Source organism: Chelmon rostratus, chromosome 16 (assembly GCF_017976325.1).
Source record: "Chelmon rostratus isolate fCheRos1 chromosome 16, fCheRos1.pri, whole genome shotgun sequence".
NCBI classification, from domain to species: domain Eukaryota; kingdom Metazoa; phylum Chordata; class Actinopteri; order Chaetodontiformes; family Chaetodontidae; genus Chelmon; species Chelmon rostratus.
The window spans coordinates 1,664,450-1,684,308 of NC_055673.1; the positions used below are offsets into that span (position 1 = coordinate 1,664,450).

General features: G+C 44.4%; 2 protein-coding genes across 4 annotated transcripts; one reads left to right on the forward strand and one right to left on the reverse strand.

The window, feature by feature from the left end:
* The first annotated feature begins 6,680 nt into the window (after positions 1-6,680).
* On the forward strand, positions 6,681-14,789 carry LOC121619560 (E3 ubiquitin-protein ligase RING2-A-like). Of its 3 annotated transcripts, none has more exons than XM_041955354.1 (7): positions 6,681-6,720; positions 8,128-8,225; positions 9,060-9,220; positions 9,535-9,759; positions 10,769-11,089; positions 11,251-11,464; positions 13,185-14,789. In XM_041955354.1, the coding sequence occupies exons 2-7, from the start codon at positions 8,148-8,150 to the stop codon at positions 13,368-13,370; spliced, it is 1,185 nt and encodes a 394-aa protein (XP_041811288.1). In that variant the 5' UTR covers positions 6,681-6,720; positions 8,128-8,147; the 3' UTR covers positions 13,371-14,789. The 3 variants fall into 3 exon arrangements, with proteins under 3 accessions (XP_041811288.1, XP_041811287.1, XP_041811289.1); XM_041955353.1 differs by having other exon boundaries at positions 6,695-6,954; XM_041955355.1 differs by having other exon boundaries at positions 6,695-6,954; positions 9,535-9,750.
* An 889-nt stretch (positions 14,790-15,678) lies between these two features.
* rps18 (ribosomal protein S18) lies at positions 15,679-19,791 on the reverse strand. Its single transcript, XM_041955469.1, has 6 exons — positions 19,737-19,791; positions 18,526-18,624; positions 18,209-18,295; positions 17,485-17,586; positions 16,666-16,757; positions 15,679-15,802 (listed from the first exon to the last, which is right to left on the reverse strand). Exons 1-6 carry the CDS (start codon positions 19,737-19,739, stop codon positions 15,727-15,729), a joined length of 459 nt encoding a protein of 152 aa, XP_041811403.1. The 5' UTR covers positions 19,740-19,791; the 3' UTR covers positions 15,679-15,726.
* Positions 19,792-19,859: the final 68 nt, after the last annotated feature.

Consider the following 19,859-nt stretch of genomic DNA (forward strand, 5'->3'; position numbering starts at 1 on the left):
AGCAGCAATACAAGCAGCATTAACAGTGGCCAAAGAGCTAGCAACTGGAGAGAACACAGAACCTGGATTAATGAAACTATCAATTACAGCAGCAGAAACAGCAGCAGAAATGGCTGCAGCAACAGCAACTAAAGCTAAAGAAGCAGCAGAAGCAGTAGAAGCTGCTGTAACAGCACCAACGGAAGAAACAGCAGCTGAAAATGCAGCACAGGCAGCTGCGACAGCGAAGGAAGCAACAATTGCAGCAGTGGCAGCTGCAACTGCAGCAAAAGCAGCAACAGCTGCTGCTGCTGCAGCAGTGGCTGTTTCTGAAACAAAGCATCAAAAACCTACAGCTACAATAACAACCACAGCACTCCAAACAACGACAGTAGCTCTAACAACAACCACAGCTACCCTAGTCACAACCACAGCAACCCCCATAACACTGGCACCAACAGCAGTGGCCACAGTGACAGCATCATCAGCTTCTGCAGCAGCAGCGGCAGCTTCTGCAGCAGTAGCTGCAGCCACTTCAACAGCTGCTGGAGCAACAACATCTCCAGCTGCTGAAAAAGCAATAAAGTCTGCAGAAGAAGCAGCCAGAGCTGCCACATTAGTGGCAACAGGAATAGCACCAGCAACATTGGCAGCAAACGCAGCAATAAAAGCTGCAGAAGATGCCAAAGTAGCAGCAAAAACAGCAGCATTAGAAGCTGTAACAGCACCAGCATCAAAAGCAGAAGCATTAGCACAATTACCAAATGCAGCATTAATAACAGCAGAGGCTGCTGAAAAAGCAGCAATAGCAGCAACAATGGCAGCCTCAAATAATCCAGCAGCAATCTCAGAAGTTGTGGAAGCTGCAGAAACAGTGGCTGAAAAAACAAGAGATGCAGCAAAAACATTAGAAACAGAAATATCATACGCCCGTGAGCCAACAGCAGCAGCAAGACGTATATCGCTGTCAGCAGCTCTATCTGTGGCAGGAATGGCACAGGCAACGGCACTTACAGCATCAACAGCAACTGGAATTGCAACAACAGATGACATGGCAGCAATAATGGTAGCTGCAGCGAAGGCAGCAGCAAGAGCTGCAGCAGCAGCAGCGGCAGGTGCAAAGGCCGCACTCCCAAATGCAGGCATTTATTCATTGGCAGTGCCACCAACTGAAGTACCAGCACCAGCAGCAACAACACCTTCCACTACAACAACAGCAGCACCACCAGCCACAGCAGGCAAAACTGCAACAGCAGCAGTGACAACATCCACAGCAGCAGCAGCAGCAGCGACAGCAGCAGCAGCCTCAACAGCAGCAGCCACTGGAGCAGCAACGTCCAAAGAAGTAGAAACTGCAGTAATAGCTGCGCAAGTAGCAGCTAGAGCTGCCACATTAATAGCAACAGGAGAGGCACCAGTATCATTGGCAGCAAAAGCAGCCAGAAACGCAGCAGAGGCAGCAGAAGCAGCAGCACTAGCAGCAATTCAAGCAGCAGTAACAGCACCAGCATCAACAGCAAATGCAGCGGCACAAATAGCACAGGCATCATTAACAGCAGCGGCGGCAGCAAGGAAAGCGGCAACAGCAGCATCAAAGGCAGCTTCTGAAATAGCAACACCAGATGTAATTACAGTAACTGCAGAGGCTGCAAGAACTGTGACGAAAGCGGCTGTAAGAGTATTAGAAACTTTAACAGCTGTTAAAGCCTCAGAAATGACAGAAGCAACAAAATCAGCAATAGGTGTAGCAGAAACAGTGGCACACATGGCAGAAGCAACAGCAATTACAGCAGAAACATTGGCTGAAGCTGCAGCAGCAAATCACACAGAAATGATGAAATCAACAGCAAAAGCGGCAGCAAGAGCTGCAGTAGCAGCAGCACAAGCATCAGAATCTGCACTGTCAAATGTACCTGAACAGAATGCTGGAAATGTAACACCAAGGCCAACTACGGTAAAATCAACACCGGCCAAAACACCAGAACCAAACGCTACTGCAGCCACACCACAGGCAAACACCTCCAGAACAGCTATAGCAACAACAGCAGCAGCAGCAGCACCAGGAACAGCTAAGGCAAAGGAAGCAGCAGTGGTCGGGTCAACAGCGGCGGCGGCAGCAGCAGCAGCAGCAGCTTCAGCAGCTGCGGCAGCTGCTGGACCAGAAGCATCCAAAGCAGCAGAAAATGCAGCAAAAGCTTCAAAAGCAGCAGCAATCGCTGCCAAATTAGTTGCAGCAGGGGTTGCACCAGTTGAAATGGCAGCAGAAGCAGCAGGAAAAGCAGCTGAAGCAGCAAATGCAGCATCACAAGCAGCAATACTAGCAGCTTCTTCAACATCACCAGCATCTGCAGCACTACAAACAGCACAAATCGCAGTATCAGCATTAAAATCAGCAAATGCAGCAAATACAGCAGCTGGAGCAGCTGAAATGGCAGCATCTGCCAAAGCGACGCCAGAAACAATGTCAGAAGCTGTAAAAGCCGCCAAAACAGTGACCACACAATCAGCAGAAGCGGTGGAAGAATTACAGAAAATCTTATCAGACGCCACAGGGTCAACAGCAGCAAAGCGTGCATCAATAGCTGCGGCACAAGTAGTGGCAGAGATGGCACAAGCAACAGCGATGGCAGCAACAGCAGCTGCAGAAACAGCAGCGGAGGCAGCAACGGCAACCACGGCACAAAACACAGCAGACCTGGCAGCAGCAATGGCCTCAGCAGCAGAGGCGGCGGCAACAGCCGCTTCAGCAGCAGCAACAGCAGCAGAGGTGGCGGTGTCAAGACCTCCGTACGACAACACAGCAACAGGAGCAACGGCAGCACCAACAACTACAGCAGCAGGAGCTGGAGCAGGAGCCGGAGATGGAGCCGGAGCAGGAGCCGGAGCAGGAGCCGGAGCCGGAGCCGGAGATGGAGCAGGAGCCGGAGCAGGAGCTGGAGATGGAGATGGAGTAGGAACAGAAACAGGACAAGGAGCGGGAGGCGAATCCAACATAGCAACTGCAGCTGCAGTCAACAACAAAATGAGTCTCATTTCCGTCACAGTGGCGGTCATAGCCGCTGTGCTCCTATGAAGAGAAACAGTTACAGCCGCATGTCAGGATTGATGCACTCGCTGTAGAAGATGAAGCCATGTTTATTATTTAATTATAGTATTCCACTCATCTTAGTTATCATGTTTATGTGTAAATTCTGAAAAATCAATAGCTTTCTTTTAGTAGTCAGAGAAAGTGGGTCAAAGAACGGGAGTGGAAGGGTCCAGCAGTTCTCTAACTGCTTACAAATTCGAATGATTACCTTCACCAATCAGTAACAGCTACAAACATGGCTCCTATTTATTCTTTTAAACAGATGTAAATTATGCTATTTATTGTCCTATTTATTGTGTGCATGTGCCAGTTAGTCATGTGTCATGTGTACATCACACAGCAGTGTGTGTGTGTGTGTATTTTCTGTTTATCATTTACATTAAGTCCTTAGTATAGAAGGCCTATTCTATAGTTTGTTGTAATTATTAGTATTTGAAATTGTGAACATGATTGTACTTAAATCTAATTGTTGAACTATTTGATCAATAAATTAATTATAACTGCATTTTTTTTTACTATTCTGTTTCATTCAGCCCTTTAATGAGCAGTTCAGACTGAATGAATGAACACACTGAGTACACAGTTCAGTTTTTCTTTATCTTGTGATTCCTGACTTTATCCTATTATTTTCTTTAACTGTTGTGTATTTGTCACTTTTCACACTGAGTGATTCATTGTTTAAACAGCATTCAGAGTTTAAGGCAAACGAAGAATTTCATCATTTGACAATAAACATTTTGACTTTGACCTCTGACTCTTACCTCAGTTCGCTGCTTACCATGCTAAATAAAAAGGATTAAAGTCAAGTTTTGCCCAGAAATAAAACATTTCACACTAATTCTTAATAAATTTAGAATTCTTAAAGATGAACAAATACAATAAAAAAATAACTTATTGTCATATAAGAAAACCTGAGAGTCATGAAATAACGAGTTCAGTCCTTTTAGAACGAGATCAGACTCGTGTGACCCGTTTACTGGGCGATGGATCTGCTTCTTGTGGTTTTCTCACATCATTGCTGACTCAAAATAAAGAAACCTGAGTATTTTGTCAATTTTGTCAGTGTCCAACTGTATTTGTGCTTAAACTTGCCTTTATTGAATCATTATTACCTACTGAAATTATAACTCTATAATAGTTTCAGCAAACATGCCATATGCTATGTAATTTAATGTATAACATACGATGCATTTTTACCTTTTTGTTTGCTTGTTTATGTGTGAGCTGCACAGACATCATGTATTTGGATGTATTAGTATGTTTCATTGTGGAATAAAGTAAACAAATTCCACTGAGGTGGTTAAATAACACTGTCAGGGTGGTGTAATGTGGGCCTGGTGCCAGCAGCCACACGCTGAACTTCAAAAGGAAATACCGACAGAGTGTCACATTCCAAACATTATTTCATGATAATAACTAATTATAGGCACAGTTATGACATCCCATAATTACTACATAATGACACTTTATGGGCCCTCCCCATCTTTATACACATATTACAGATCTTCATTATTATTCTTTAGAACTGGAAGCATTTAAATACAGAGGTGGAGGAAGTGTTCAGTGGTCAGAACACTGAAAAAATACTCAAGTAAAAGTCCTCCATTGAAAATGTCACTGAAGTAAAAGTATGTCAGTATAATCAGTAAATGTACTTCAAGTATTAAAGTAAAAGTACTGAGTGCAGTAAAATGTCACCTGTGGCCGTTCACCTGTTCTACCTGATCTCCTGATCTCCTGTTCTCCTGTTCTCCTGTTCTATCTGATCTCATCAGATTACTGTGACTCAGTCGTTCATGTCAAAGCAGGATTTTACTGTTGGAGCTGGTTGAGCTTCATTTGAACTAATGATTCTTTTCATTCTGGATCAATCTGCTGATTATTTCCTCCATTAATCGATCGATCGTTCGGTTTGGAAACATCATGAAAATAGTGAGAAATGTGGTGACGATTAGGCCAAAGTGACGCCTTCACAGTGTTTGTTTAGTCCAAAGCTCCACATTATTACAAATAATAACAAAATAATATTTAAAATCAGGGAATAGTTCAACATGTCGCAATAAGCTTATTCACTTTCTTACCCAGAGTCACATGAGAAGATTGATACCACTGTCATGGATATGAAGCTCAAGCTAGGAGACAGTTAGCCTAGCTTAGCAGTAATACCTGAAGAACGTGGGAAAGTGCCACTCTGGCTCAGTCCAGAGTTCAAAAAACCACCAGCAGCTCTGAAGTTCACTAAATAACGTGTTATTTGTTTAATCTGTGTAGAACCAGAGTGTAAAGATGATTTGTTGACAGTGTGAGATAAGAAGACTAATATTAATCTCATGTCTGTGTGGAGCTGGAGTCACAATGTGGTTAGCTTGGCAGCTAGGAAACAGCTAACCTGGCGCTGTCCAGAGTTCAGAATATGCCAACATATCTAAAACTGACCAGTTAACACGCTGTATCTTTGTTTAGTCGCATCGCAAACAGAAAACAACTATTTATGAAGAAAAGCAGAAGCTATTTCTTGTTTAGCATTAGCTTATCTGTCCTACTGCAGGCTAAAGGTTAGTGCAGGTAAACAGATATAGGCACTGGTTTTGCTCTGGCACAATGGTACCAAATCTGACAGCCTCACTGATTTGACCAGGAGGCTTCACACAGTCACAGACTGTTCCTCAACAAGAAATAGTCCCCGGTGCCCAGCTGCCCCCGAAAACCACAATCTGTCTCTTTACATTCCTGCTGATGCTCAGGTTAAACAAACCGATTGTGTTTTTATCACATAACACGTAATGGCTCTGCAACATTTAAGCCAATGTAGGAGGGACTCATTATGTTGTAATTGCTCGCTGCTACGTCCAAAAAAAACAGTGGGTGTTGTCAAAGCAGCTGTACGTGTTGTTGTAAGCAGGCTTAAGAAAATAAACTTTTAAATCAACATATTTCTTTATGTCATTTTCTCCCTCGAGACTCGATACTAACGACTGCTCCCATTTATCTGGATCATTTCACTCATGCTGCCTGGTAACGTGATGGAAGAGTAAAGAAGTGTGTCGCACACTCCAGCTCCATATGCATCTCTCTTTTTTATTAAATCAACAATCATAGCAGCACCCGGGCACTGGCGTGTTTAATAGGTCACATCCTGGCAACACATCCGATGGTGAATAGATAGCCATGTTCCAGGGTGAGAAAAAACACCAAGAGGCCGTCAGTGAATCAGAACTTTAAACAATCAGATTAGTTCTAACAAAGTGACCACATACAGAGATTGAAATTTTGCTTTTTTTAAAATACAAGTATCTTCAAAAATATTTAAAAATACATAAATTTTGAATTCCTTTAAATTTCCACTTAAACCTAACTAAATGGATTTCTGTGTCCCCTAACTTTAAAAGTAAAAGTTTTCTAGATAGTTAAGATTTTGTTGTCATTGATATGGACATCTATCTATCTATCTATCTATCTATCTATCTATCTATCTATCTATCTATCTATCTATCTATCTATCTATCTATGTCTGCATGGGTTTTCTGCTGTAATGCACTGACTGGCCGCTGGGGGTCACTGCCGCTGACACAGGGCCGATGTGTCCGGGGACGAGGCGAGTTGTTCCGGGGAGAAGAAGAAGAAAGATGGCTACAGTTCATGCTAGCTAGCAGGTGGGGCTCAAAAATGTTGCGCTGTCGTTCAACTTGTCTTATTTTGTGTTCAAGCGAGGCACAGCCGTAACTAAAAGTCACTCCGCCGACAGTGTAAGGACTCAGGGAGACGGTAACCACGGGAGTGTGCTGTTAGAGGGATTTATTAAGTAGTTTTTAGCGGGCTGTGTGTGTTTGTGCAGGCGGAGGGGGGTCGTGTCTCCTCCGGTCAGCTGTCCATCAGTTCACCGTCAGGTGAGTTTCTGGTTTGATTTCCTGCTTTTCCTCCTCTCTAATTCAGTCTCTGTCGATGGTTATGAAGGTTTTGCTGTTTATTTATCAAACCCGCACACAAATACAACTTTACAAACTTGTTTGTTGGTAGAAACCGCGATGAAGAATCAGTTTTGTCTCTGTGGGAAGTTTTAACGTCTCGTCCTCACGGGATCAACCTGATGATCTGACCGCGCTGCCGTTGTTTGTTTGCGTTGCTAAACTTTCTTTAGCTTCATGTTGTTGTTTCTCTTCCATTTACTTTAGTCTCTGTGTGCTTTATTTGACGTGTTTATAGTTTGAAAGGTCGCACTTTACCATCCAGACCTGATTAAAGTGCTGTTTCTCCTCGTCTCCAGTGTTACAGAGCAACATCTTTACAGACACTTTGAGGGTCCGCCATGTTTCAGTTCCAACACTTTAACACTCACACAGCGAAGGATCCATGGTTCACACCACAGCTGCCCAAAGTGGGGCCCGTGGGCCAAAGCTGGCCCACCAGGAGATTTAATTTGGCCAGCCAAATGTTTCTAGCCATTAATCGATTAATAGACTAATAAAATCACACCAATGTAAATATATATAAAATACATCTGAGCGCTGTGGACTCTCTGACAGGAAGTCAGTTTGAAAGGAATTTGGGATCAGAGCACTATTTTACACCTTAACAGTACAGCAGGTGTTGGCTGGTGGCCCCTCACTAAGTTTCAGTTTGGAGAGCTTGGGCACCTTTGGTTCAGACCATCAAAGATTATAATAATCACAATCAGTCGAGAGGTGTTCAGTCTTTCTCTTGATTCTTTCTCCACTGAGAAACTGCAGCAGGTTGGATTCTCAGAATAAATCTATTAGAGAAGATTTAACATGATGTCTGGGTTGGAAATGTTACTGTTAAAGGACACACATTGTAAAGGACAATGCTGGTGTTTATGTTTTTTTGTTATTGTGAACAAATCCCAAGAAAATGTGATGTGATGTGTTGAGTCAAGGGTCGAGTTTTCATGTTAATGTGACATGAACTGTGTGTGTGTGTGTGTGTGTGTGTGTGTGTGTGTGTGTGTGTGTGTGTGTGTGTGTGTGAGTGAGTGAGCACCTAACAGGGCCCTCACAGGTGCAGGTGCACAGTTTTTATATGTGTGTGTTTCTCTCTGTCAGTCCAACCAGAACCAGCAGTCATGGCAGCTCCAGTAAACATCCAGACTCCCAGTAAGACCTGGGAGCTGAGTCTGTATGAGCTTCAAAGGAGCCCCCAGGTAAAAAAAATCTGTGTGTGTGTGTGTTTGCTGTTTATTGCTCATTCATTTACAAATCTTAAGAGATGACGAACACGTAATAATAAACTTTAGTAATAGACCTTTGATGTATAGCACCTTTCATACAGGAACTAAAAAGACAGAATGGACATATAACAGAGAAGAAATGATGATAAAATAAGATGGAGAAACAAACCAGTTTGATAATGATGAAAATGATGATGAACATAAAAATAAAGACTGCATAAAACCACAGTAAAAATAGAGTAGAAGAAGGCTAAAGCATCAAGCATTAGCATAAAATAATCAAATATAGGTAAAATAGGTTACATAGAATACCAAAAAGTAAAATACAACATTTTAAAAGACATGAGACCAGCAGAGATATCAGGGTTTAAAAGTCCTTCATCAGTCTGTTCTTAGTGATGATGTTTTATTATTTGTGTGTTGATTGGTTTCAGTTAGATGTTGGATGAGCCTCCAATTTATCACTTAAAAATTCAAAAGCACTGATTTTAACTTTTCAGACCAAACGTCTGTAACAGTCTACATTAATACACAGGAATGATGGTAAAAGTGACAAATGAGGAAGATAGATGCATCTCAGATTTCACCATTTCTGGAAATTGGCTATATATATTTTTTACAATCCTCCTTTTAGCACGATTTGATCCAAAAATACAAAATTTCTGCTTCTGTTAATTTTAATGTTTGGCTCAAACGGAGGCAGGAGGTGAAATTTGGAAACAATTTTGAGGCGACAGTGAATGCAGAGACTTCATGTGTGTGTGTCTGTGTGTGTCTGTGTGTGTCTGTGTCTGTGTGTGTCTCCAGGAGGCGATCATGGACGGGACGGAGGTGGCGGTGTCTCCTCGCTCTCTGCACAGCGAGCTAATGTGTCCCATCTGTCTGGACATGCTGAAGAACACCATGACGACCAAAGAGTGTCTGCACCGCTTCTGCTCCGACTGCATCGTCACGGCGCTGCGATCAGGGTGAGCGCGACACGCCGCCAACCAATCATGATTTGTTTTTTTTAATTAATCTTTGGTTTAAGTCAGCAAAATGTGAAGTGACCAAATTAGTGGAGGTCAAGGTGACGTCCTCAGCTTGCTTGTTTTGTGGTGAAAATGTCTTTCTGCCGCTTCAGTATTCTAACTATACTCTTCCTTTAATTTCATTTGAGTGACAGCAGAGAACAAAAAGCTCGTTCTGCCTCGAGTCGCAGTCGGTTTGATTGTCATGCTGTGCAGATACTTCCTGTTAAACTGAGCTCAGGGTTAACGGACCACCTCGTCCCCCTCCTCAGGAACAAAGAGTGTCCGACCTGCAGGAAAAAGCTGGTCTCCAGGCGTTCGCTGCGCCGGGACTCGAACTTCGACGCGCTGATCTCCAAGATCTACCCGAGCCGGGACGAGTACGAGGCCCACCAGCGCCGCGTCCTGGAGCGACTCAACAGGCTGCACAACAAGGAGGCGCTGAGCTCCAGCATCGAGGAGGGGCTCCGGCAGCAGGCCCGCTACAGGTCCGAGAGGTGGGGGAGGAAAGGGGGTCGCTTTGGGTGACATTGGATTGTTTATTCCACAGGATCAATACCTGAAAAAACATGTCAGGATGTGTCAGTCATTATCAGATCACTGTCACAGGTCTGTTTTATGATGATCGGTGTGAAGAAGCATCCTGATTCCTGTAAAAACAGATTAAACATCCAGAATATTAATCAGGACACAAAGTTAATGTCATGATGAGTTTCACACCCACCAGGATCGAGAATTGTTTCATTATCACCAACAAGTAACGTGATGCTCAAACTGTGTTTTTCTGATTCCCTCTGCAGCATCAAGCTGAATCACTTTAATCAACAACTTGAATTTTTTTAGATATTTTAAAGACATCTTCAAGCTTTAAAGGATAATTTGCGACAAACTCAGGTGCTCATGTGACCACTGAAACAGGTTGTCTTGCTGTAATTGGTCCCTCTGTTCATACTGGACCTGAAAAACTCCCTAATGCATTTATAATGGAAGTGATGGGATGTGAGAAGGGTGACAGGAAGAGGTGCAACAACCAGCCTGATTCAAACAGGGACTTTGGTCTGTCTTAAACCCTGAGCCACAGGGGCGCCCAGCTGGTGATGACTTTATCGTGATCAATCGACTCATTGATCATTTTAAACATCATTTCAGGCCAGAGAGAGCCGAACACAGCACACCGTGGTTTAATGGCTCGTTAGGATCCCAGCAGACTGACAGCGATGTTTTTCCTTCCTTTGTCTTCTTGATTGAGAAACAGAATTTACAACAAACATGAGAGAATATGAAGGACAGCATTATGTTAATAATGTTAAAACTGCAGTGTCATCGTTAGACAGTAAACGCTGGTTTAACTGATCACTCCAGTTTGTCACGACCTCAGATTTGTAGTTATTATTTCCATCAGTAATAATAAATTTGCACTCGTTAATCTTTGAATATCTGAAGGTGAAGCAGAATGTTCCCTTAAAGAAGTCCAGCTGATAACGTGTGCTGCCCCCCACCCTGCAGGAACCACCGGGTGAAGAAGCCAACTCAGGAGAGCGACAACACCACCTTCAGCGGCGGCGAAGACAACGGCGACGCCCGCTCACACCTGTCTCACGACTCCGCCCCCTCGCACGCCCCTCACCCCCCCGATCGGACCCCCTCGGAGGCGGGGCCGAGCCGCAAGCGGGCGCGGGCGTCGGACGACGGCTCGGGCGGCGAGGCGGACAGCGGCAGCCCCACCCCTCCGCTGAGACGCCACAAAGAGGGGCCGGGCTCCGAGATCGAGCTGGTGTTCAGACCACACCCGCAGCTGGTCCACGCCCAGGACTACAACCAGACCAGGTCGGACCGGAGGGCCCAAAACACTCGTATATATGTTTCTGTTTGTGGAAAACTCTGTTGGTGTCGGCCAGTTATCGCCGCAGTCACCAGTCCAACGGCTCCAGTCTGTGATGTTCAGGTCTGTTCCCTCCTGCAGCTCATCAGACGCTCTTCCTTTGCAGATATGTGAAGACCACTGCCAACGCCACAGTGGACCATCTGTCGAAATACCTCGCCCTGCGCATCGCTCTGGAGGACGTGCAGACCGGCCGACAGACGGAGGCAGGAGGAGGAGAAACTGAAGGAGCAGCAGGAGGCGGAGAGGGATCGAGTCTGAGCAACATCAGCGAGAAGCAGTACACCATCTACATCCTGACGAGAGGAGGACAGTTCTCCGTGAGTCACCAAACAAACGCGTTTTAAAAATGGCCGCCTGTCATGTGTCGACCAATCACAGGCTGAAGCAGCCGTGAAGGTTAAAGAGAACACGTTTCAGCTTCCTTTCTGTCAGCAGGACGTCGTCTTCTGACTCTCAGCGGGAACGAGCAGGAAGCGTTTGTCCCAACATGTCAACTGTTGCTTTAACAGACGCCGACAAACATGCGACGATGAGACGTGTGCAGACTCACAATCCTGAGCTTCAGTGATTGTTTGATACAAGCTCGTTTGTAACAGTTAGACAACAACGATCTCATCTTAATGTAAGAAAATAATGACAAATTTCAGTTTCTCACCGACAGTCCAGAAAATCACATCAGACAAAAAAATCACAACTGGAAATAGTTGCGTTTTAAAGGATAACTGTTTTTTTTACAACCTGGACCTTATTTGTAGCATTAAACACGCCCATTTACTCACCCAGACAACTTTGGTGGCATTTGGAGTCGTTTTGAAGAAGTTAGCCCCAGAGGAGCGGCGCGTATATCCGTATAATGCGAGTACTCGGGGCATCCATGCGCAGCCTCTATATAACGCATAATCTGCAGAAACTCGTTCATATTCCAATATTTTGTTATGATATGCTGGTGCTATTCCCCTCTGAGCCCGTGGTGGCATGTTATCAACATCCAGCGTCTCTAGACAACTACCTCTGACGTGGATGATGTCATTACCGAACGCCGCGCGCTGCGAGCAGCCGGCCACAACACGGCTGACTCTGCGGCGGTCGGCTACGAATACGCAATAACGAACCATAGCTGTGCCAAACTACAGCTAAACTAGCTGACCGCCGGCTTCATTAAGTTATCCTTTAACTCTGTTAATCAGTTATTGCGTTTAAAGATTCAGCTCTGGTATATATTTCATTAGCTCTAAAGCTCTTCACTCAGTTCAGACTGACTCTGTTCAAGTGAACGCACCACAAACTCACCCTGAGCAGCACGAGTTTTAAAAACTTCCACCTTTGATAAAAACTTTGACTCATGAATTACAGAAACGAGAGGAAGAAAGGAACGAGTTCAGTCTGAGGTGTCGCAGCACGTTAGCACTGACTGTACAGCTAACGTCCGTGAAGCTAACGTCCACAAAGCTAACGTCTGTACACTCAGTGTTGTAATCAAACAGTGGAGATTCTAGAGTCTGTCTAATCAGCACTCATTATCAGTGTGTTATAAATAATCTGACACCAACAAAAAAAAAATATGTGAAAAGTTCACATTCATAGAATTTTCTTAATATGAAGGACAATAAAAAAGCAGAAGAATAATTACTCTAAGTATAACTTAATAACTTCAATAACTGCTACAGAGCCATCAGTTTGTTCTGTCAGAGGCTTCCAGGTTACATCTTCAGTCTCACCTGTTCTGTCCAGGCCTGGTTTGCTTTGGTTTGTCCAGGTGTGGAGCCTCCCCCTCAGTACAGTAGAGGTGGATGGAATGAGATTCAAACAACAACACCATGAATGTTTTCTCTACTTTCTGCTGAAGACGTTAATGTGGAGGCAGAAATCTCAAACACAGCTGAGCAAATAAACCCAAAACTGTCAGCACAGACCGAGACCAGGACCCGTAGGAAGAAGGTTTTATGGGTGAAATGATCTTCAATGAACATCTGAGCTTATCAGGGATTCTGCTGACAGCTGTTTGACACACTCTTCATCATTTTTCTTCCCTTTCAGACGCTGAACGGCTCTCTGACTCTGGAGTTGGTCAATGAGAAGTACTGGAAGGTCCGGAAGCCTCTGGAGCTTTACTACGCTCCCACCAAGGACCAACAACCACCGCCGCCGCCGCCCCAGCAGCCCCAGCCGAAGTCTCCTCCTCCTCCTCCTCCTCCTCCACCTCCTCCACAGAGGGAGGCCTGAGGCAGAGCAGTGGTTTGCTCCTCCTCATGTCTTCTTCTTCCGAAAGAGGAAGCTCAGTCGAGTGTCTTCAGTTAAAAACTGACCGATTTCGTCTGCAAACTGAACTCATTTGGAATGCGTGAAATCTGACCTGAGACCTGCTGTCAGGAGGGAAAAGAGACGGAAAACAAACCCGCGAAGCAGAGCTGGTGAAGCTTCAGCGGAGGCGGCTGTGGGATTGTGAACTGTCACTGTGGACCAGGAGATCACTTTGTTCTCGTCTTCTCCTGATGAGGAGCGTCTGCAGCTCGTTAGCGTCTGTTAGCCATCACTTTTATTAGTTATTGCTTCTAAATATTTAAAAAGATGAAGCTGTGCAGTCTGTCACTGCAGCGACCGCCTTCTCTGATCTGGATGTTTGACATTTTTAGTTTATTTATTCCTCTGAACACAAAACAGCAACTAGTAGAAAATAAGATGAAAATTGGCAAACTTAAGGCAATATCTACAGAAACCAGGACACAATAATCCAAACTAAGAATTCAGTATTTTTGTCATTTCTAGCATTTCTTTTCTTTCTCTCTGCAGTAACAGGCAGCGCATCTGTTGGTCTGACCAGCTCAGAATGTTTCTCTGACACATTTCACTGCTTTAAGACCTCTGGACAGAAACGATCCATCTGAACGATCGAATGAAAGAAACTGATCGAGTGTCTTTCTCTGGTTTGATCTCAACTGACTGTATTTAATGAAATCTTTGTATAATTTAATTTCTAAGAATATGACTGAAGCTTTGCTGCCTTCGTGGTGACAGGATCAGTGTGGGACGGCTCGGCGCCACAGTTGGACGTGTCGTGTCGCTGATTTAGCTTTAATCACACCAACATTCATGTTCAGTCCTGAGAGGGGCTGAAGCCTATCCCAGCATGCACTGGGGTGAGACAGGGTGGTTAAAATGAGACGTCGGGATGGTGGTTTGTTTTTCCTGGAGCCTCATTCTGAACATGATTTGTCTCTAAATGTTAAACTGAAGAGCCACAAAGAGTCGCTATATTTCACTAAGATAAACGCGATGCTCTCATCCTCCACCTGAGCAGCTGTAGCCGCATCACCTGCTTCCTCTTCAAACACACCAACAGGTTTTGGGTTGCACTTCCTCTTTTTCTCCGTAAAAGCATTTGGTTAATGAGTTTGCATGAAGTCGTTCTTTGATCTGTTCACATGACGTCTGGTCTCTTAAAAGCCATAAACTTCAGTTCTTCACTGTTTCCACTCTTTGCTTCACTCTTGATGCACTTTAACTTCCTGCAGCCATACGAGCTTTCCTACCTTACCTCAGTTTTTAAGGAGTGTTTGTATGTTAAGAATAATGCAATATTTCCTTCTTCTGTTGTATAATTACTTTGTCAGCGATGCAGAACAATAAACTCTAAAAACCTCACACTTGTGAAATGTGTGATTTGTTTTAAATGGAAGCTGATTTTGGAGAATGTGACACAGGTAACAGACGGAGACTCACACCTGTTTGTTCACATCTTTGCTTCTGTTCATACTGGATCCTTTTCTAAAGCCAGAAGACAAACATTAACTTTGATCAACATCCATGAATCCTCTCAGCAGCCGGACTTCTTATACAATTATTTCATGTCCAGACAGGTGGAACGATGAGCCGATTAAGTCTGATCTGGAAAAACCAGAATCCATCAAGAATCTTTAATCCTGGACAGATTCAGGTTCCCTCATAAAGCTGTTTGGCCTAATGGAGCATGCCACTGATTTTCCACATCAAGGTCTTACTTACGCTGCAGCATAACATCTGTCTAAAGTAGCTTTATCAATTCGCACTCATCAGCTGACCTCAGATCAGGTTTAAAAACCTGAACCTTGCTACAAAAGCAGCTGCTGAGTTTGACCAGCTCTGAAGTCCAACCCCTCCCATCTGACAGAACTGGACCTGAGTGGAAACCTCAAGCTGCAGGATTCAGGAGTGAAGCTGCTGTGATTTTCTGGAGACTCCAGACTGTAGACTGAAGACTCTGAGGTCTGACGCCATTTTTTACTTCTGTGCTGAGATTCATATGAGGTTGAGAGGACGGGAGGGCTGTATGAGAGACACTTACTGTTGCACTATGGGAAATGTAGGATCCAGTGGTTCTGGCTAACTGCGGTTTTGATTTTTCTGTCTCTTCTGTAACATTGAATCAGCAGAGTGCGCTTTCAAACACGACTGTCTGGAAATAAAACCATGAAATAAAGATGTTTACCTTCACCAGCGTCTTATGAACTCACACCAAAACCTACAAAGAGTGAAAGAGCACACCAGGACAGGGTTTTTGTCAACTGTGGCGTTTTATTGAAACAAAGGGAAGCAGGGGAGTTTACTTCTTCTTGGACACACCGACGGTGCGACCACGACGGCCGGTGGTCTTTGTGTGCTGACCACGCACACGCAGACTGGAAGGGAAAGGAAAAGAGATCAAGAGTTAAATAAGTGCAAACTGTGAAAATGTTTAACGTTGCCGTGAAGCTGAAAAGTGAAAATCACCTGCACACCAGAATCTGCCCCAGCAATGACAAAAAGGTATTTTTAAATGGCATCTAAGAGTTTGTCATTTTCTGGAAACTGTTGTGACGCCACCTGAGGTGAGCGCTGACCACTACTCATACTTCTCACATGCTATTGGCTACTGCAAACACCAATCAATGTCTGTGGTCAGTCCCTCCCTGGCTGCAGAAATCACTGCTCTGTCAGCTGTTTGATGTAATTTCTTCTTAAATTGATCGATAGACGTCACTAACCATGACGACGACTGCCTGATTTGATCAATTTTGTGCGTGTATCACAGCAGGAACTGATATCCCAAAAGAATGAAACCGTTACTAAAAGCTGCTTCCGCGTTGAGGAAACCCACCACACAGTGTGGCTTCAGATTCAAGTGTTTTTCCAGGACAGGCTCTCTCTGCACCGAATCTCCTCCATCCACCCCGAAAAGTGAGGTTATCTCTGCTCTCACTGACATGCAGACTGAGCAGCTGCACAACAGCTTCACGTTTAGAAGAAACAGACACTTCAGCTCACAGGAAGCTGCAGCGCTGCAGGACGACTCTGTACTCGTCAAACGCTTTGACTGAATGGATTTTGCGATCGGCTGCATCTTAAATTGCAGCTGACATTATAAGTTCCAGAAACGTGTTTCTACGATTAGAAAAAGGAAACTAAAACGTGTGAAAGATGATTTAACAGTAAGAGCAAAGAGGACGAATCGATGCAGAGACTTAAACGTCCAACATGAGGCAGACCGGATCAGATCTCTTACCCCCAGAAGTGCCTGAGACCACGGTGAGCCCTGATCTTCTTCAGCCTCTCCAGATCTTCTCTCAGCTTGTTGTCCAGACCGTTAGCGAGGACCTGAAACGAGACACAGCAACAGTCCAGAGGTTTGTCATTTCACGCCAACGAAAACACAAGTGTGTAAGTGCAGCTGCGCAACAAGTGGCGGAACAATGTAATGCCTTCTAAATGTTTGGACTCGTGACTGAAACCTGTTTAAAGCTACAAGTCTAATGACGTTAAAGTTCAATTGGCCTGAACGAACGCAGGTGACATTTCTACTTTATTTCTCGTCTGTTTATTTTGCTTTGTGTTAGTTTATTCTCCTCTGACAGACATTGTGCCCAGAACCACATTCCTGCAGGGCCTTTTCAAACCTGCTGCTCTGCATCAATGAATCTGTGCTCAACCACTAACAACTCATGATATCACAGTAAACATGTCATCAGCACTCACCGTACAGACTGAGCATCATCAAGATGTTTGACTGAGATTAAACTCAGCAGCAGTGTAACGCTGTATAAACATGACAGACTGAATTCAAAGTGAAGCTTCTGTCGTCTCTTTAAAGAGTCTCCAGTGTTGCAGACTGGGCGCCTTCTTTGTATCTGACTGGGTGAGTATCATAGTTTGGGGTGGCCTGTGATAATTTGGGATACACTACCCTCAACTAAAAGTTGGCTATTTTCCAGTAAACATCGCTTCCTCATCAGCAGCTATGAGTGACGCAGGCTCAACACACAATGACTGACGTCCAACTGACAAAACTAGATCCACAACGAGGCCTGGGCCGGGGGTCACCTACCTGGCTGTATTTGCCGTCCTTGACGTCCTTCTGCCTGTTGAGGAACCAGTCTGGGATTTTGTACTGGCGAGGATTCTGCATGATGGTCACCACACGCTCAACCTGAAAAACAAACACGGCTGTCAAATCACTGGAAAATGAATAAAATGCACCAAAATGAAAACCAGGAGGCTCAATTCGTGTCATTTCATTTTTCTAATGTGATGGTCTGCATCCAGAATGAGTGAGGGCTGTGGAGCAGCGACAGACTCGTTCAGAGAGATGACTCAGCAGTACAATGTGTCGCGCACACACCTGCATAAATACATCAGCGATCGCCGGCTGTTGGGCCAATTTTAACATCTCACCGAACAGCACTCTCAAATAAGCATTCAGTCTGTCTGCTTTACGCTTTAATATGGAGATAGAGAATAAGACTTTGACAAGAACACTATCTTGGCACAGTTTTTATACTTTAAGTGGTTGTTAAAGTTTTGATCAAGTGATGTCAGCTGGGCTCCAGAGCAACAAAAGCAGCAACATGTCTTCACAGCAAAGGTGATAAAGTCATAGAGGGGAAAAAGAAACTCTCCCATGAGAAGATCACTGTGCATAAATTCCACTGAAGATTCCCCATTTTCCCCTCATACAACACAGCAGCTTCCTTCAGGTATTTGTCTGCTAAAACGCATCCGTGGTTGGAGATTTATCATTCGGACCCTCTGCAGACACCAGGACTCCTCACCTCCTCATCAGTCAGCTCTCCAGCCCTCTTGTTGAGGTCGATGTCGGCCTTCCTCAGGACAACATGGGCATAACGCCTGCCAACACCCTGAGACAAGAGACAGACAGGGGTGTCAGTATCATCGTACACCCAATACATGGGATGAATGTCTAATGTGCAAAATAAGCCCTCAGAAAACACATCAGAAACCGGCAACCTCACAAATCAATGACCTGCAAAAATACATTCATGCTTCAGTTCCGCAAATGAGTCCGTCTGAAAACTCAAAGGATGAAGCTGTAAGTGGCATCACATGAGTTTAATTCAGAGAACCGTACCTTGATGGCAGTGATGGCGAAGGCGATCTTCCTCCTACCATCGATGTTCGTGTTGAGAACACGAAGAATGTGCTGGAACTTCTCAGGGATGACCAGAGACTGAAAACACAGAACATGCACGTTAATCACAATCAGCACTGCTATCGCTCGCTGTTACTGGATCAGTAGTGACCCCCCCTCTGTTTTGAGCTTCTGTTACAGTGAATTTCTCCATTGTGAGAATAATAGTCTTGTTGATGAGTTGCTACTATCATGGGTGATTATTATTTGTCACTCGTAGTTTGTTTCTCTTCAAAGACTGCTGAAAACTGATGCTTAACAACTGCACACTGACCACACATTAGAATTTAAACTGAAATGATGAACTTCATAACAAGGAACACATACTGCTGCTGCAGAGTGCCAACATCTGTAAAGCCACAATTGAGCACAAATTAATTATCCACATTTCCAACGTTTAAAGCTATATGACTCTATTTTTAGCATTAATCTCCCTCCCTCTTAAAGGGTTTGTGTCTCATCAGAAGTTAATGTGGGACAAATAGTGCTGGCCTCTGGGTTCAGTGTGTGGTCTCTGATCACCTGCAGCTAACAGAGCTAACAGTTTTGGCTCCACAGCCACAAGAGCAGCTCTGGTCAGCTTTTAGAAATCTACAAAACCTCCAAAACAACGAGGACCAATGGACCTCACTAACCCCAGAACCAAGGCAATTCAGCACTTCAACTGGTGCTGCTACCGTGCAATTACACTGGTGTAGCAGACACTTCGCCTCCCAACGTGATAATACCGACATGCTAACACCTTGTCACTGGAAGAGTTCAGGGCTAGTTAGTCTTTACAGCTAACCGCCTTCAATTATGAATGTTTTCAACCTTTAAACAACGCGGGCAACGTGAAAAACGAACCGTAACCGGACAGCGCTTCTGATTTAAACCGGGAATAAACAAAAGATCTTTAGGAAGCAGACAGAACACAAATCGGACTCACTCATTCGCGCTAGCTACGATCACTCCAAACGCCTCAGTTCAGCGTTGAAAGTAAACTGCGTTAATGTCAATTTCTGCAACTACTGTGCCAAAAATTCAACACCACTCCGCTCGCACACGATGTATTAGATTCACCACAGGTATCAATGTGATAGACAAGTGAGAATAACGCTAGATGATTGTAGATTTCAAATCTACTCTTGGTTGTTAGAAAATGTACTCACCATCTTGGAAGTAGGTTCCGTGCGAAGAGGAAGTCGCAATTATCTCGCGAGAGTTTGACCCTGCCGGCAAACGGAAGTCAGTCCATCACTTCTAATCTGTCCGATGGGAAAATTAAACACCGG

Bases quoted from the DNA above. Each gene is read 5' to 3' on its own strand.
- LOC121619560 (XM_041955354.1), top strand. From the start codon at position 8,148: ATGGCAGCTCCAGTAAACATCCAGACTCCCAGTAAGACCTGGGAGCTG. The intron at 8,226-9,059 runs GTAAAAAAAATC...GTGTGTCTCCAG, and splicing joins AGCTTCAAAGGAGCCCCCAG to GAGGCGATCATGGACGGGAC. The intron at 9,221-9,534 runs GTGAGCGCGACA...CCCCCTCCTCAG, and splicing joins GTCACGGCGCTGCGATCAGG to GAACAAAGAGTGTCCGACCT.
- rps18 (XM_041955469.1), bottom strand. The intron at 18,296-18,525 runs GTACGGTTCTCT...CTCTTGTCTCAG, and splicing joins TCGCCATCACTGCCATCAAG to GGTGTTGGCAGGCGTTATGC. The intron at 16,758-17,484 runs GTAGGTGACCCC...GTCTCGTTTCAG, and splicing joins AGGACGGCAAATACAGCCAG to GTCCTCGCTAACGGTCTGGA.